Source organism: Mobula hypostoma, chromosome X2 (genome assembly GCF_963921235.1).
Source record: "Mobula hypostoma chromosome X2, sMobHyp1.1, whole genome shotgun sequence".
Classification (NCBI taxonomy): domain Eukaryota; kingdom Metazoa; phylum Chordata; class Chondrichthyes; order Myliobatiformes; family Myliobatidae; genus Mobula; species Mobula hypostoma.
Window position 1 is genome coordinate 49,333,948 of NC_086129.1, and position 16,595 is coordinate 49,350,542.

The following is a 16,595-nucleotide window of genomic DNA, read 5'->3' on the forward strand; positions in this document are numbered from 1 at the left end:
GAACACAGCTTGTGCACTCTATGAATCCTTGCATGGATATATTCAAGCCATGCGGTCTACTTTTTCAGAATTTGAGCAAAAAGCCAAGGATCTGACTAAGTGTGAAGACTATCACAGCAAGCTCGAAGAAAACACAAGTAAAATTGCGCGTATGATGATTTCAGTTGTTCCAGCACTCTCGATCCACTTGTTGAATCTCAAACGCCTTCTCAGAAGTTTAAAAGCTGAACATTTCTTACCATTATTGACAGCTTGCTTTCTGCCCTGTCAAAAAGGCAGTAAGCTTATCTAGAGGTGAATGCAGACACGAGGAAATCTGCAGATACTGGAAATTCAAGCAACACACACAAAAAATGCTGGTGAACGCAGCAGGCCAGGCAGCATCTATAGGAAGAGGTACAGTTGACATTTCGGGTTGGGACCCTTCGTCAGGACTAACCGAAAGAAGAGATAGGAAGAGATTTGAGAGGGGGAGGGGGAGATCCGAAATGATAGGAGAAGACAGGGGTGGATCTAAGTGCTGGAAAGTTGATTGGCAAAAGAGATACCAGACTGGAGAAGCGAGAGGATCATGGCACAGGAAGCCTGGGGAGAGAGAGAAGAGGGGAGGGGAGCCCAGAGGCTGGCGAGCAGGCAAGGAGTTATAGTGAGAGGGACAGAGGGAGAAAAAAAGAGGGAAAAATGAAAAATATATTAAATAAATAAATAAGGGATGGGGTGTGAAGGGGAGGAGCATCAACAGAATTCTCCTTTGGCTCCTCCCACTTCCTCCAAACTAAAGGTGTAGCCATGAGCACCCATATGGATCCCAGCTATGCCTGCCTTTTTGTTGGCTTTGTGAAACAATCCATGTTCCAAGCCTATACTGGTATCTGTCCCCCACCTTTCCTTCGCTATACCGACGACTGCATTAGCGATGCTTCCTGCATGCATGCTGAGCTCATTGACTTCATTAACTTTGCCTCCAACTTTCACCTTGCCCTCAAGTTTACCTGGTCCATTTCCGACACCTCCCTCCCCTTTCTTGATCTTTCTGTCTCTATCTCTGGAGACAGCTTATCTACTGATGTCTACTCTAAGCCTACAGACTCTCACAGCTACCTGGACTATTCCTCTTCCCACCCTGTCTCTTGCAAAAATGCCATCCCCTTCTTGCAATTCCTCCGTCTCTGCCGCATCTGCTCTCAGGATAAGGCTTTTCATTCCAGGACGAAGGAGATGTCTTCCTTTTTAAAAGAAAGAGGCTTCCCTTCCTCCATCATCAACTCTGCTCTCAAATGCATCTCCCCCATTTCATGCACATCTGCTCTCACCCCATCCTCCTGCTACCCCACTAGGAACAGGGTTCCCCTTGTCCTCACCTACCACCCCACCAGCATCCGGGTCCAACATATAATTCTCCGTAACTTCCGCCACCTCCAACAGGATCCCACCACCAAGCACATCTTTCCCTCCCCCGCTCCCTTTCTGCTTTAGGCAGGGATTGCTCCCTACGCGACTCCCTTGTCCATTCGTCCCCCCCATCCCTTCCCACCGATCTCCTTCCCGGCACTTATCCTTGTAAGCAGAACAAGTGCTACACTTGCCCTTACACTTCCTCCCTCACCACCATTCAGGGCCCCAAACAGTCCTTCCAGGTGAGGCGACACTTCACCTGAATGAGTCGGCTGGGGTGATATACTGTGTCCGGTGCTCCCGATGCGGCCTTCTATATATTGGTGAGACCCGACACAGACTGGGAGACCGTTTCGCTGAACACCTACGCTCTGTCCGCCAGAGAAAGCAGGATCTCCCAGTGGCCACACATTTTAATTCCACGTCCCATTCCCATTCTGATATGTCTATCCACGGCCTCCTCTACTGTAAAGGTGAAGCCACACTCAGGTTGGAGGAACAACACCTTATATTCCGTCTGGGTAGCCTTCAACCTGATGGCATGAATATTGACTTCTCTAACCTCCGTTGATGCCCCTCCTCCCCTTCACACCCCATCCCTTATTTATTTATTTAACAAATATATTTTTATCCCTCCTCGCTTTTTTTTCTCTCTCTCTCTTTTTTCTCCCTCTCACTATAACTCCTTTCCTGCTCTCCACCCTCCGGACTCCCCTCCCCCCTTCTCTCTCTCCCCAGGCTTCCCACCCCATGATCCTCTCCCTTCTCCAGTCTGGTATCCCTTTTGCCAATCAACTGTCCAGCTCTTAGATCCACCCCTGTCTTCTCTTATCATTTCGGATCTCCCCCTCCCCCTCTCAAATCTCTTACTATCTCTTCTTTCAGTTAGTCCTGACGAAGGGTCCCGGCCCAAAACGTCGACTGTACCTCCTCCTATAGATGCTGCCTGGCCTGCTGCGTTCACCAGCAATTTTTGAGCTAAAGGTGAATGGTGTTTTTGGATTCCTTCATCAGTTACAGTCGTTTACACCTGAAGAGATCGTAAAGAGGTCATCAAATCTTATTAAATCATATTCTGAAGATCTGGAAGAAAGTCTTAACGAAGAATTTGTGCAGTTTACTAAACTGTTGAAAACTGATCTTGCTTCTCATATTGGCACCAAACAAGACCTTGTAGAGTTACATTTGTACCGTTTGATAACTGACAATTCTTTGGAGTTATGTTTTCCAAATGTAGAAAATGCCTTGCGCATCTATTTGTCACTCATAGTTACCAACTGCAGTGGAGAACGCTCATTTTCAAAACTGAAAAGGATTAAAAATAAACTGAGGAGCACCATGGGTCAAAACAGATTGAACAATCTCACTATAATGAACATTGAACATGAACTTCTGCGTGAAATAGACATTTTTTCAGTATCATCAACAAATTTACTCATGCTAAATCTAGAAAATCTCACTCTTAAATTGTAGTTTTGTTACTTTTGACATTTGAAATTGATACCCACATGTAAGTAATACTATTACTGAAGTGTTAGACATTTGTCGTATTATCTGGCTGTATAGCAAATGAAAAAATCGAATTATTTTACTATGCAAGTAAATAATTTATGTTTATGTGCATTTTTTAAAATTTAGGGCCCCTTTATAACATATGCAACAGGCCCCGCACTAGCTTAATTCGGCCCTGTTCGCTATGCCACCCAGCAACCCACCTATTTAAGGCTAGCCAATCACAGCACAATTTACAATGACCAATTAACCTACTAACTTTGGACTGTGGGAGAAAACCGGAGCACTCAGAGGAAATCCATGCGGTCACGGGGAAAACATACAAACTTCTTGCAAATGGCGCTGTAATTGAACTCTTAGCTATTAGCTGTAATACATACGAGTGATGTTATCATCTTGATTGATACAGTTCTAGCAATAGTGAGTTCTCACCTGAACCTAAACTGGGAGAAGCAAGAAATGATTGAACCAGAAGGAAGATCCGATTCTCCACTTTTCCAGGGCACAACTGTGCTGCCTCACCAAGCGTGAAAAGGTGTTTCACCTGAGGGAATACAAAATGTTACAGCTGAATTCAGCAAATCCAAAGCTATTCCCACAGGATTCAGAAGGGTCACTTGAAAAAGCAACGAAGTACATTAAACATGCTTTCCTTACCAGCATGTTCCACTACTCACTGGAGTAAAGGAATGAATATTGTTAACCAAATGCAACAAGGTTCACAAGTGTGGAGGGCATTAGATCCGACTGTTTAATTCTTATTTTCTTTGCAGTTTAACAATTAATAGTCTGCTGTTTAGTATGTCTCCTCGTGGTTACATTTGTACGATTCTGGAAAGCTCTGGAAGCTTCTCTGGTGCTGCAATATTAATCTAATTGGCTGACTCGTTATAAGACAATAAGACACGGGAGCAAAATTGGCCATTTGGCCCATCGAGTCTGGTCCACCATTTCATCATGGCTGATCTATTTCCTTCTCAGCCCAAATCTCCTCCCTTCTCCACGTATCCCTTCATGCCCTGATCAATCAAGAATCTGTCAACCTCTGCCTCAAATATATCCAATGACCTGGACTCCTGGCAATGAATTCCACACATTCATCATGCTCTGGCTGAAGAAATTCCTCCTCCAATTTAGTTTCAAAGTAAATATGCAAAGAGATAGGTCTTGTCCATGTGTTGAGATTCTAAATTGGAGAAAGGCCAATTCTGATGGTACCAGAAAGGATCTGGCAAGTGTAGATCAATGCTTAATAAAATGATCGTGAAGCTACAAGTTTTGTGCCTCTTTCCTGACTTCTGAAAGAATCTTAGAATAAAGATATCAGAATTCAACAAGGGGAAACATACAATTCTTAAAGTATACATTCACCTTTCCAAGGATGTAATAATGTGTGGAGAAAACAAAGAGGCTCATGGAAGGGAGCGGATGGAATACATACTGAGAGTAGCAGGGGGAGATAGTCAGCAGGTGACTGGGGAAGGGTAGGGAAGAAGGGTATGAACAGAGTGAGTTCCTGGATCAGAATAAGGGAGAGGAGAGACAGTAAAAGCAAGAGCAAGACACACAAACTGTGGAACTTCTTAAATCATGCCTAACAGTCACATTTTGATTTTTTAAAAATTGAAAATGATGTATTCACCATTTATGTAAATTTATGCCATTGATGTAATTTTATACAGATTTTACTGTGTGACAGTGTCCTACCTAATTGATTAGATAATGACATGCCCACAGGATCCAAGGAAAAGTGGCAAGTTAAAGTTCTAGTTCACTCAGTGGCAGAATGGAAAGGTTAATGGATATTTTAATGATTGCAAGTCTATAAGGCCCTCAGTGTTAGATCACTTGTTTTCTGTGGCATTAGTAATAATTTGGATTTAAGGAGCTATAATTAAGGAGTTTACAGACTCCATCAGAGTTGGAAGTTCGATCGATACCAAAGAACACCACTGAAGCCCTCCACATATTTAAGCAGCAGTGAACAGCCACACTAAACAAATTGGGGAAACAAGTACTGAGAAATGAAATTAAGTAAAATACAGCATCTATTGCTCAATATTTGCTTTCCCTATCATAAATTTCCACAATTCTGATTTTATAAAATTACATGAGGTTCAAAATGCTTCTGCAATTTTCTTCTTTGACGTAATAGCTACAGAGGCAGGCCTGTAATCAATACTTTAAAGTGTGTCAATTTCAAATTCTTGAGATTTATCTCTTTACAGGTGGCCACAAAACAAAGAAACCCATTAAAAAAAAGACCGTCAAACACCCAATGAACAGAAAAAAACCCAATTTGTGCAAACAATAAAAAAAAATTGAGAACTGAAGTTCACGGAAGTGAGTCCACAGCCACGAAGCTAGCCATCACTGCAGCCGATCTAGAAGCCCATTAGTTGCAGGCCACAGCCTCAGTTCAGCACAGAAATGAGTAAACTTCGTGGGCAGCAAGCTGAATATCGGCCCTTCCCTTTCCTTCAGCCCCAACATTCTGAACTTTTCAATCTGGCCTGGCACTTAAATCAGCCAAAGCTCAGGATGTTCCTTGCTCTCAGACCCAGGACCCGCCGCTTCGACATACTCTTGGGTCCAGGACCCACTGCATCGATTTGGCCCATGCCCAACCTTTCCAATCTGGCCTAGTGCTTAAATCGGCCAAACAGCACCTTGCTCTTGGGCCCGGGCCCTGCCGATTCGACTCTGCCTCGCCTCAGTCCTGCCGCTTCGAATCGCCTCCAAGGCTGCTCCAGCAATGGCCAAACATTGGCTCATTCCTCCCTCTGGGGCCCAGGTCCTGCCACAACCATCCTACACCCTCAAGACTTCAGTTCATACAGCAAAAATGCTAGGTCATACAGGCAGTTCAAAAGCTCAACTTTGAAAGGGAAGTTAAAGGCCACTGATTGCAACGATGGTTTCCGAGAAAAAGTGTAATTAATAAAGTAATTAATAGTTTCATTGAGGACACGAACATTATCATTGAGGAAAGACGTGGTGGCAAAAAAGTGAGTAAGAATATTAGAATCATTGAATAGTCTCACTGAATCTTACAGCTTAGGTGGCTGCTATTTGACCAGATGTATTCAAGATGACCTTTGAGAGCACTGTTCAATTTAGTCCCTTTCACTGGGTTTTCCACTAACCCTACAAGTTTGTCCACTTCAACTACATGTTCAAAAGCCTTATGAAAATTAGTGATTTATCTGACTCAGCCCCTATTTCAGTAACTTAACAGTCTTCTGAAGTCTAGAACCAGAATGCACAGTTTCAGAATAAAAGAATGTCCCTTTAGAACAGAGATGAGGAGGAACAGAAATGGGAGGGCGGGGGGGGGGTAGTGGGCTACCGCACAGGACCGAAAGCAGCTGTAAATTTAGTCGGCTCCATCTTGGGTATTAGCCTACAAAGTACCCAGGACATCTTCAGGGAGCAGTGTCTCAGAAAGGCAGCATCCATTATTAAGGACCTCCAGCATCCAGGGCATGCCCTTTTCTCATTGTTACCATCAGGTAGGAGGTACAGAAGCCTGAAGGCACACACTCAGCGATTCAGGAACAGCTTCTTCCCCTTTGCCGTCCGATTCCTAAATGGATGTCGAACCCTTGGACACTATCTCACTTTTTTAATATATATAATATTTCTGTTTTCTGCATGGTTTTTAATCTATTCAATATATGTATACTATAATTCATTTATTATTGCTTTATTCTGTTTTTTTCTCTTCTATATTATGTACTGTATTGAACCGCTGCTGCTAAGTTAACAAATTTCACGACACATGCCGGTGATAATAAACCTGATTCTGAATTTCTTTAGCCAGAGGGTGGTGAATCTGTGGAATTCACTGCTACAGGCAGCTGTGGAGGCCAAGTCACTGGGTATATTTAAAACAGAGGTTCTTGATTAGTAAGGGCGTCAAAGGTTAAAAGAAGGCAGAAGATGGGGCTGAGAGGAAAAATAAAACAGCCATGGTTGAATGGCGGAATAGACTCGATGGGCCACGTTGCCTAATTCTGTTCCTATGTGTTATGGTTTTATGAAGATGTTTTTTCTGCTTCTAGATTTTTTGTAAATGATTTTAAAGCAACTATCTTTGGATTATACAGCAATTTAGCCTGGAATGGTACTCTGTCAAAATGCCTATACGTTCTCAACTTGAAAGGTCCATACTTAATCTTATTCACCCTCCAGTATGCAATTCGGGATTGTGTTTGCATACAATTTTTGATATACTTTAAACATTTTTAAGAATAGACTTTACCTTATTAAAAAGAATACAAAGAAAAACACAATTTATTTGTATTCTTTTTAATTCTCAGTTCTTTTGCTATCCATCAACTTTGGTTATTGCTTACGTTTTGATTTCAGAATGATTATCAGGTGTTTGTAGGCAAGAGTATTTTGTGACACGTTTTAAGTCATTCTACAAACAGGAGCTACCTCTGTGAAAGAATCTTATTTCATGAGGAGCAAGTTAATCAACACATGACTTATGTTGCTCTGATTATAAGACTAAGCAGAATTAGCCGCTCGGCCTATTGAGTCTGCTCCACCATTTGATCATGGGTGATTTATTATCTCTCTCAATCCCACTTTCCTGCCTTCTCTTCATAACCTTTGACGCCCTTACTAATCAAGAATCTCCGCTTTAAATACACCCAATGACCTGACCTCTACAGCTGTCTGTGGCTATGAATGCCACAGATTCATCTGGCTAACAAAATTCCTCCTCATCTCTGTTCTAAATGGATGTCCTTGTATTATGAGGCTGTGCCCTCTGGTCCTAGGTTCAGCCACTGTTGGAAATATCCTCACCACGCCCACTCTATCTCGGTCTCAATGTGATTTTTCTATGGGTGAGCATTAATAGCAAGTTAATTTATTTGATTTTATAGCACTGAGAAAGTGAACTGAATTTAATAGACAAGTTGTAAAACTTACCAACATACTTTCATCCACATGCTGAGTTCCTGCATTACTAAGAACAATATTAGAGATGTAAGCCTCGCAGATCATGATCAGCTTTCCACATACCTGATCCAGCAGGACCTAATACAGAAATAGTGTATCACTCAATAGTATCACAGCATTTAGATTTAACAATAAAAATCACCTTCACAACACAGCTCCATTTAGTTAATGTTAAAAGAATCAGCAGGTAAGAGAAGGCTGAAGAGCAAGAGAGGAATTACTAGAGATTGCGTCTGTATAACATCAGGTACATCCCTATCCACCGGATAGCTACTAAATTTGTGGGCGGCACAGTAGTTTAGCAGTTTTACAGTGTCAGTGATCGGGGTTCAATTTCTACTGCTGACTGTCAGGAGTTTGTACATGCTCCCCATGACATTGTGGGTTTCCTCCAGGTGCTCTGGCTTGCTCCCACATTCCAGAGATGTACAGGTTAGTGTTAGTAAGTGTTATGTTGGCACTGGAAGCCTGCTGACACTTACAAGCTGCCCCAAGCACATCCTCTGACTGCAATGATTGTTGACACAAACAATGCATTTTACTGTATGTTTTGAAGTTTTGATGTACATGTGACTAATATAGCCAATTTTTATCTCTTTGTAATCTTTATACTATACTTTTTTAAACTCCATTTTGTAGAAACGTTTTATACATGCGTTAAATACCCATCCAGCATAATTTTATTTTTTGCATGGAACATCAAATTCAGTCACACGAGCAGAGAGGAATTTTATAGATGACATAAATATTGATGATGTTGAGTATAGTGAGGAGAGTAGTTTTGGCTAGAACAATATTGATGAGTTGATAAAATGAGGAGATCAAAGGCAGATGGAATTTAATCCTGATCGGTGTGAGGTGATTGATAACACAACGATAGACACAATACATTGAGGTACGGAGTACATAGGTGCAAATAACAGCACAGGTAGTTAAGGTCACTAAGAAGTGACCGTGGAGAGCATTCTGACAGGCTGCATCACTGTCTGGTATGGGGGGCGGGGGGCTACTGCACAGGACCAAAAGAAGCTGCAGAAGGTTGTAAATCTAGTCAGCTCCATCTTGGGCACTAGTCTACAAAGTACCCAGGACATCTTTAGGGAGCAGTGTCTCAGAAAGGCAGCTTCCATTATTAAGGACCTCCAGCACCCAGGACATGCCCTTTTCTCACTGTTACCATCAGGTAGGAGATACAGAAGCCTGAAGGCACACACTCAGTGATTCAGGAACAGCTTCTTCCCCTCTGCCACCTGTTTCCAAAACGGACATTGAAACTTTGGGCACTACCTCACTTTTTAAAAAAATATACAATATTTCTGTTTTGCACTTTTTAAAAAATCTATTCAATATAAGTAATTGATTTACTTGTTTATTATTATGTTTTATTTTATTTTTTTTCCTTTTGTCTGCTAGATTATGTATTACATTGAACTGCTGCTGCTAAGTTAACAAATTTCACGTCACATAATAAACCGGATTCTGATTCAGCAATCTTGTATTCTTTACACTGGGAACAATGTCTCATCGAACTTAAGTCACCGTGTGCAGTTCTGGTCACTACATGTTAGAAAGGATGTGATTGCATTTGAGAGTGCAGCGTCGATTCACCAGAATTCTGCATAGGTTGGAATGTTTCAGCTTAGAGTCGAAACGCATTAGAAACTGTTTCGAAACTGGTTTGACTGTGTTTGTTGTCCTTGGAGCAAAGCAGACTGACAGGAGACCAGATTGAGATTTACAGAATTAATTGGGGCATCAATTTAGCAGAAAATTTTCCCTACAGCAGAGATATATTAAACCAGAGGACTTAGATTCAAGGGAAGTGGGAGGTGTTTGAGAGGGAATCTGGAGAAGTGTTCCTATACCCACCTTGAGAATGGCTGGAATCTGAATGCACTGTCCAAGGACAGGTGAAGGCAGAGATTCTCACAATATTTAAGTATCCAGACAAAAATTTTAATTGCCAATGCATAGCAAGCTACAGATTTAAAAACTTGGAAAATGAAATTGGTAGATTTGGGTATTTGATGACTGGTATGGACATGATCAGCTGATAAGCGATGCAGCACAGAAATAGACAAGGGAAGCTAATGAATTTGTATGATAGAATACATTTATGATGGATGATAGGGCAGGAATGACTCCTGCACCTATTTTCTGGGCTTCAATTTTTTTTTTCCAAACTCACCCGTGTTTCTTCAGGAGTCTTACAATGAGCCTGACAGAGCTTGTACAAGGTCTCAATTGCCTGACTAACTACTTCTGGAGGAGAGCAAAATGTACTTATCCAACTCTGGACCTCATCTGTAATTAAAGCGTACATTTAATAAATTATTAATAGCAATGTGATCTTAACAACAATAAGCAATAATCATCACATTTTAAAGCAACTCTGATTTCAGATCTTGGTTAATGGAACATCTTAAACACAAGAGATTCTGCAGATGCTGGAAATTTTGAGCAACACACAAAATACCGAAGTAACTTGGCAGTCAGGTAGTATTAATGGAGAGTAACAAAGAGTCGATATTTAACCACTATGCTTTTGACAAAAAAAAAATCACCAGTGACCTTTCTGTGCTATAATATTCTATGATACAATTTTCTATGATTCTATTCTGATCTATGAAAGTTATAATTTTCTAAAGATTTATATGCTAATCTGCCTGCACTTTCTCCACCAGGAAGTACATTTCAGATCTTAATGAATTATGATATAGAACTGTTTTCACTTTTGTTGCTTTTGTTTTGTTCACCAAACGCCATCAATCTGCTGTTCTCCACTTTTCCAGCCCTGCACCAATGGAAACAGATGTTCCTTCCTCTTCTAGACACCTCATATTTTAGAACATTACAGCACAGTACAGGCACTTTGGCCCACAATGTTGTGCCAACTTTCTAACCTGCTCCAAGATCAATCGAACCCTTCCCTCCTATATAACCCTCCATTTTTCTATCATCCATGTGCCATCTAAGAGTTTCTTAAATGCCTGAATTTCTTAAATTTTGAACACCTCCATCCAAGCTCTTTTTCTGCACCATGGAGAACAATCCTACCAGCCTCCCAACATCTCTTCTCAGGAGTCGTCCTCGCCAAGGCCTTAATTTGCCTGATGACTTTGGCATTATGCCAATTGTTTTGAAGGTCTGTTGTGACTTTCTCAAATTTGTATTCTCTACTTCTACAAAGGAAACCCAAGGTTGCTGTACATTTAAGAAAAATCTTCTAAATCTATCCATTTTTACCTTTCTGTCTTCCAGTGCTATCCATTAGATAGAATGTTACATGGACACCAATCTTTATCACCCAAGCAAATCTTCTTAATAATCACTACTCTGTACGCAGCTGTGCACAGACTGGTGGTGGTATGTAGCTTTATTTCAATAACCCTTCTCATTTATTAATCTGACAAACTTTCAGAACTACAGAAAGTGTTCATCCAGACTTGGTGTCAAGAGGTTGAAGAACTTTTGGTCACATCCTGCACAAAAGAATGAGTGCTACCCAAAGCCACAATTCACTCAAGGCATAAGTACAGGATATCAGCATCTGCAGAGAGGAATAACCGGGCGATGCTTCAGGCAGAGACTCTTTATTAAGACTGAAAAGGAATGGGGAAGAAGCCAGAAACAAGAGAAAATCTGCAGATGCTGGAAATTTGAGCAACTCACATAAAATGCTGGAGGAATTCAGCAGGCCAGGCAGCATCTATAGAAAAAATTAAGGTCAACGTTTCAGGGTGAAACCCTTTGGCAGGGTTTCGCCCCGAAAGCCAGAATAAAAATAAGGTGGGGGGGTGGGGGGAGGAGAAAGCAGTATAAACTGACAGCTAATAGGTGAGATCAAAAACTATTATTTTATTTCACTCACCTATCAGTAAAGTTCTAGTTTCCTCCAACAAGTGATGTGCAATGTTACCCACAACACTCAAAATGTGGCCTGTTCTGTTGTCTACATTCTTAGATCTGCAAATAAAGGAAAAAAATACATTAATGAAATACAAACTTTGTGCTACTCTGGTATGATTTTTAATTCACTTATTTTAAAGAAAAAAATCAGACATTTTTCATATAATCTAGGATAATAATTGCTTCTCACATTGAAAAGAACATTAACCAGACCAGACACATGCTTCCTCAATCCAAAGAGAAATGTATTAGCACATGACACCCAAGTAAGCATTGAGCTGATGGGTGGCTTTAAAAATGAACACTGTTTAAAATCTCTCATTTAACTTGGCATCTCTGTCAAGTACTGTGGTACTTTAGTCCAAGAGATTGTAGAAAATTTCCAATAGTGAGGGAGTCTAGGACCAGAGGGTAGTAGAACTTTGACTAGAACCAATCCAGGCGTTGGAGGTTTGAGAGGAGGGAATTTCACTCAGGTCCACCTCCTAAATAGAAAAAGGCAGCAGCGGGTCCTGGCTTTGAACAGTGACCAATCCAGCCACCTGAAGTTTAATAGGAAGGGATTTCACTCAGGTCCACTGCCGAGTAGAAAAAGGCAGCAGTGGGTCGCGGCAGCATAATGAAGCTTTGACCAGTGACCAATCTTATCAGGATATATACATTCTAAAAAGAAAAGTATTCTAAAGGAAAGATGACAACACCGTGGCTAACAAGAGAAGTCAAAGCAACATTAAAGCCAAAGAGAAGGCATAGAATAGAGCAAAAATTAGTGGTTGGTCAGAGGATTGAGAAGCTTTTAAAAACCAACAGAAGCAATTAAAAAAAGCCATTAAGTAAAGCTGGAATCTGAAAGTAAGCTAGCCAATAATAACACCGAAAGTTTTTTTTTCAGATACATAACATGTAAAAGAGAGGCAAGAGTGGATATTGGACCGCTGGAAAGTGATGCTGGAGAGGGGGACAAGGAAAGGGTGGACAAACTGAATAAGTATTTTGCATTAATCTTCACTATGAAAGGTCCTAGCTGTATGGTGGAAGTTCCAGGTATCAGGGGTCATGAAGTGTGTGAAGTTACCATAAGTAGAGAGAAGTTTCTTGGATAACGGAAAGGTCTGAAGGTAGATAAGTCACCTGGACAAGATTGTGTACACCCCAGGGCTCTGAAAGAGGTCACTGAAGAGATCGTGGATTGCAAATGTCACTCCACTCTTCAAGAAGGGTGAGAGGCAGAAGAAAGGAAACTATAGGCCAGTTAGTCTGACCTCTGTGGTTGGGAAGATGCTGGAGTCGATTGTTAAGGATGAGATCTCAGGGCACCAGGAGGCACATGATAAAATGGGCTTTAGTCAGCATGGTTTCCTCAAGTGAAAACCTTGGCTGACAAATCTGTTGAAATTCTTTGAAGAAATAACAAACTAGATAGACAAAGAAGAATTGCAAGTATGATATTGGAGCCACCTCTGAAACTTGGCTAAAGGATGGCTGCCATTGGGAGCTGAACGTCCAAGGATATACGGTATATCGGAAAGATAGGTTAGTAGGCAGAGGGGGTGGTGTGGCCTTGTGTATAAGAAATAGTATTAAATCATTAGAAAGGGATGACATACGATTGGAAGGTGTAGAGTCTCTATGGGTCAGTTAAGAAATGACAAGGGTAAAAGGACTACTGTTTGGAGGCAGTTGTATACAGGCCTCCAAACAGTAGCCAGGATGTGGATTACAAATATCAGCAGAGGATAGAAAAGGCGTGTCAGAAGGGCAATGTCATGATAACCGTCGGGGATTTTAACATGAAGGTGGATTGGGAGAACAAGGTCAGTACTGGATCTCAAGAGAGAATTTGTAGAATGTCTAAAGGATGGCTTTTCAGAACAGCTTGTTGTTGAGCCCACTTGGGGATCAGCTGTGTTGGATTGGGTGTTGTGCAATGATAAGAGAGCTTAAGGTTAAGGAACCCTTAGGGAACAGTGATCACAATATGATCGAGTTCACTTTGAAATTTGAGAAGGAGAAACTAAATTCCAATGTGTCAGTATTTCAGTGAAATAAAGGAAAATGGCATGAGAGGGGAACTGGCCAAAGTTGACTGGAAAGGGACACGAGCAGGAAGGACAGCAGAGCAGCAATGGCTGGAGTTTCTGTGAAAAATGAGGGAAGTGCAAGATAGATATATTCCAAATAAGAAGCTTAATGGTCTGAGGGTGGATAAATCTCCTGTACCCGATGGAATGCACTCTCGTGTTCTGAAGGAAGTAGCTGGAGAGATTGCAGAGGCATTAGCAATGATCTTTCAAGAATTGATATATTCTGGCATTGTACTGGATGACTGGAAAATTACAAATGTTACTCTGCTATTTAAGAAGGGTGGGAGGCAGCAGAAAGGAAACTATAGACCTGTTAGCCTGACATCAGTGGGTGGGAAGTTGTTAGCATCGATTGTTAGGGATGAGATTATGGAATAACTGGAGGCACATGACAAGATAGGCCAAAGCCAGCATGGTTTCCTGAAAGGAAAATCCTGCCTGACTAACCTGCTGCAATATTTTGAGGAAATTACAAGCAGGGTAGACAAAGGAGATGCAGTAGATGTGGTGTATTTGGATTCTCAGAAGGCCTTTGACAAGGTGCCGCACATGAAGCAGTTTAGCAAGATAAGATCCCATGGAATTACAGGGGAGTTACCAGCATGGGTGCAGCATTGGTTGATTGGCAGAAAACACAGAGTGGGAATAAAGGGATCCTATTCTGGCTGGCTGCCAGTTACCAGTGCAGGTCCACAGGGGTCAGTGTTGGGACTGCTGCTTTTTACAATGTATGTCAATGATTTGGACCATGGGGTTAATGGATTTCTGGCTAAATTTGCAGATGGGTGGAAGGGCAGGTGGTGTTGAGGAAGCAGAGAGTCTTAGACAGTTTAGGGGAATGGGCAAAGAAGTGGCAAATGAAATACAATGTTGGAAAGTGTATGGTCATGCACTTTGGTGGAAGAAATAAATGGGCAGACTATTATTTAGATGGAGAGCGAATTCAAAATGCAGAGATGCAAAGGAACCTTGTGCAAGATACCCTAAAGGTTAACCTCCAGGTTGAGTCAGTGGTGAAGAAGGCAAATGCAATGTTGGCATTCATTTCTAGAGGTATAGAATATAAGAGCAGGGATGTGATGTTGAAGCTCAATAAGGCACTCGTGAGAACACACTTGGAGTATTGTGCGCTGTTTTGGGCTTCTTATTTTAGAAAGGATATACTGACATTGGAGAGGGTTCAGAGAAGACACACGAGAATGATTCCAGGAATGAAAGGGTTACCGTATGAGGAACGTCTGGCAGCTCTTGGGCTGTATTCCCTAGAGTTCAGGAGAATGGGTGGGGGTGGGGGGGAAATCTCATAGAAACATTCTGAATGTTAAAAGGCCTGAACAGATTAGATATGGCAAAGTTATTTCCCATGGTAGGGGAGTCCAAGACAAGAGGGCACGGCTTCAGGATTGAAGGACGTCCATTTAGAACAGAGATGTGGAGAAATTACTTTAGTCTGAGGGTGGTAAGTCTGTGGAATTTGTTGCCACGAGCGGCTGTGAAGGCCAAGTCATTGGGCGCATTTAAGGCAGAGATAGATAGGTTCTTGATTAGCCAGTGCATCAAAGGGTATGGGGAGAATGCATGGGAGTGGGGATGACTGGAAGAATTGGATCAGCCCATGATTGAATGGTGGAGCAGACTCAATGGGCTGAATGGCCTACTTCTCCTCCTAAATCTTATGGTCTTATAATTGGTTGGTGTTGTGTACTTGGATTTTCAGAAGGCCTTTGACAAGGTGCCACAGATCAGGCACCTACGAGCCCATAGTATTACAGGAAAGCTTCAAGCATGGATAAAGCAGTGGCTGATTGGCAGGAGGCAAAGAGTGGGGAAAAAAGGGAGCCTTTTCTGGTTGGCTGCCAGTGACTAGTGATGTTCCACAGGGGTCTGTGTTGGGACCGATTCTTTTTATGTTATATGTCAATGATATGGATGATGAAGTTGATGGTTTTGTTACAAAGTTTGCAGATGATATGAAGATAGGTGGAGAGGGCAAGTAGTTGTGAGGCAGTAGAGAGGCTACAGAAGGACTGAGATAGATTAGAAGAATGGGCAAAGAAGTGGCAGATGGAATACAGTGTCAGGAAGTGCATGGTTATGCACTTTGGCAGAAGAAATGAAATGGTTGACTATTTTCTAAATGGAGAGAAAATACAAAAAACTGAGGTGCAAAGGGACTTGGGAGTCCTTGTGCAGGATTTCCTAAAGGTTAATTTGCAGGTTGAGTCAGTGGTGAGGAAGGCAAATGTGAAGTTGGCACAAATTTCAAGAGGACTAGAATATAAAGCACTGGTGAGGCCTCACTTGGAGTACTGTGAACAGTTTTGGGCCCTTATCCTAGAAAGGATATGCCAAAACTGGAGAGGGTTCAAATGAGGTTCACAAAAATGATTCCAGGATTGAATGGCTTGTCATGTGAAGAATGTCTGATGGCTCTGGGTCTTTATTCACTGGAATTCAGAGGAATTCCCAGGAAATTATAGACCAGTGAGTCTTACCTCAGTGGTTGGTAAGTTGATGGAGAAGAACCTGAGAGGCAGGATTTATGAACATTTGGAGAGGTATAATATGATTAGGAATAGTCAGCATGGCTTTGTCAAGGGCAGGTCGTGCCTTACCAGCCTGATTGCATTTTTTGTGGATGTGACTAAACACATTGATGAAGGAAGAGCAGTAGGTGTGGTGTATATGGATTTCAGCAAGGCATTTGAAAAGGTACCCCAT

At 41.8% G+C, this 16,595-nt stretch overlaps 1 protein-coding gene across 2 annotated transcripts in view; it reads right to left on the bottom strand.

The window, feature by feature from the left end:
* ncapd3 (non-SMC condensin II complex, subunit D3) overlaps positions 1 to 16,595 on the bottom strand; it is a 228,092-nt gene that overhangs the window by 74,318 nt on the left and 137,179 nt on the right. For both annotated transcript variants that reach the window (XM_063038384.1, XM_063038385.1), the window contains exons 18-21: positions 11,753 to 11,847; positions 10,070 to 10,185; positions 7,852 to 7,959; positions 3,340 to 3,451 (exon numbers count right to left, since the gene is read on the bottom strand). In XM_063038384.1, the coding sequence (XP_062894454.1) occupies positions 3,340 to 3,451; positions 7,852 to 7,959; positions 10,070 to 10,185; positions 11,753 to 11,847 (431 nt within the window). The remainder of the gene's footprint in view (positions 1 to 3,339; positions 3,452 to 7,851; positions 7,960 to 10,069; positions 10,186 to 11,752; positions 11,848 to 16,595) is intronic.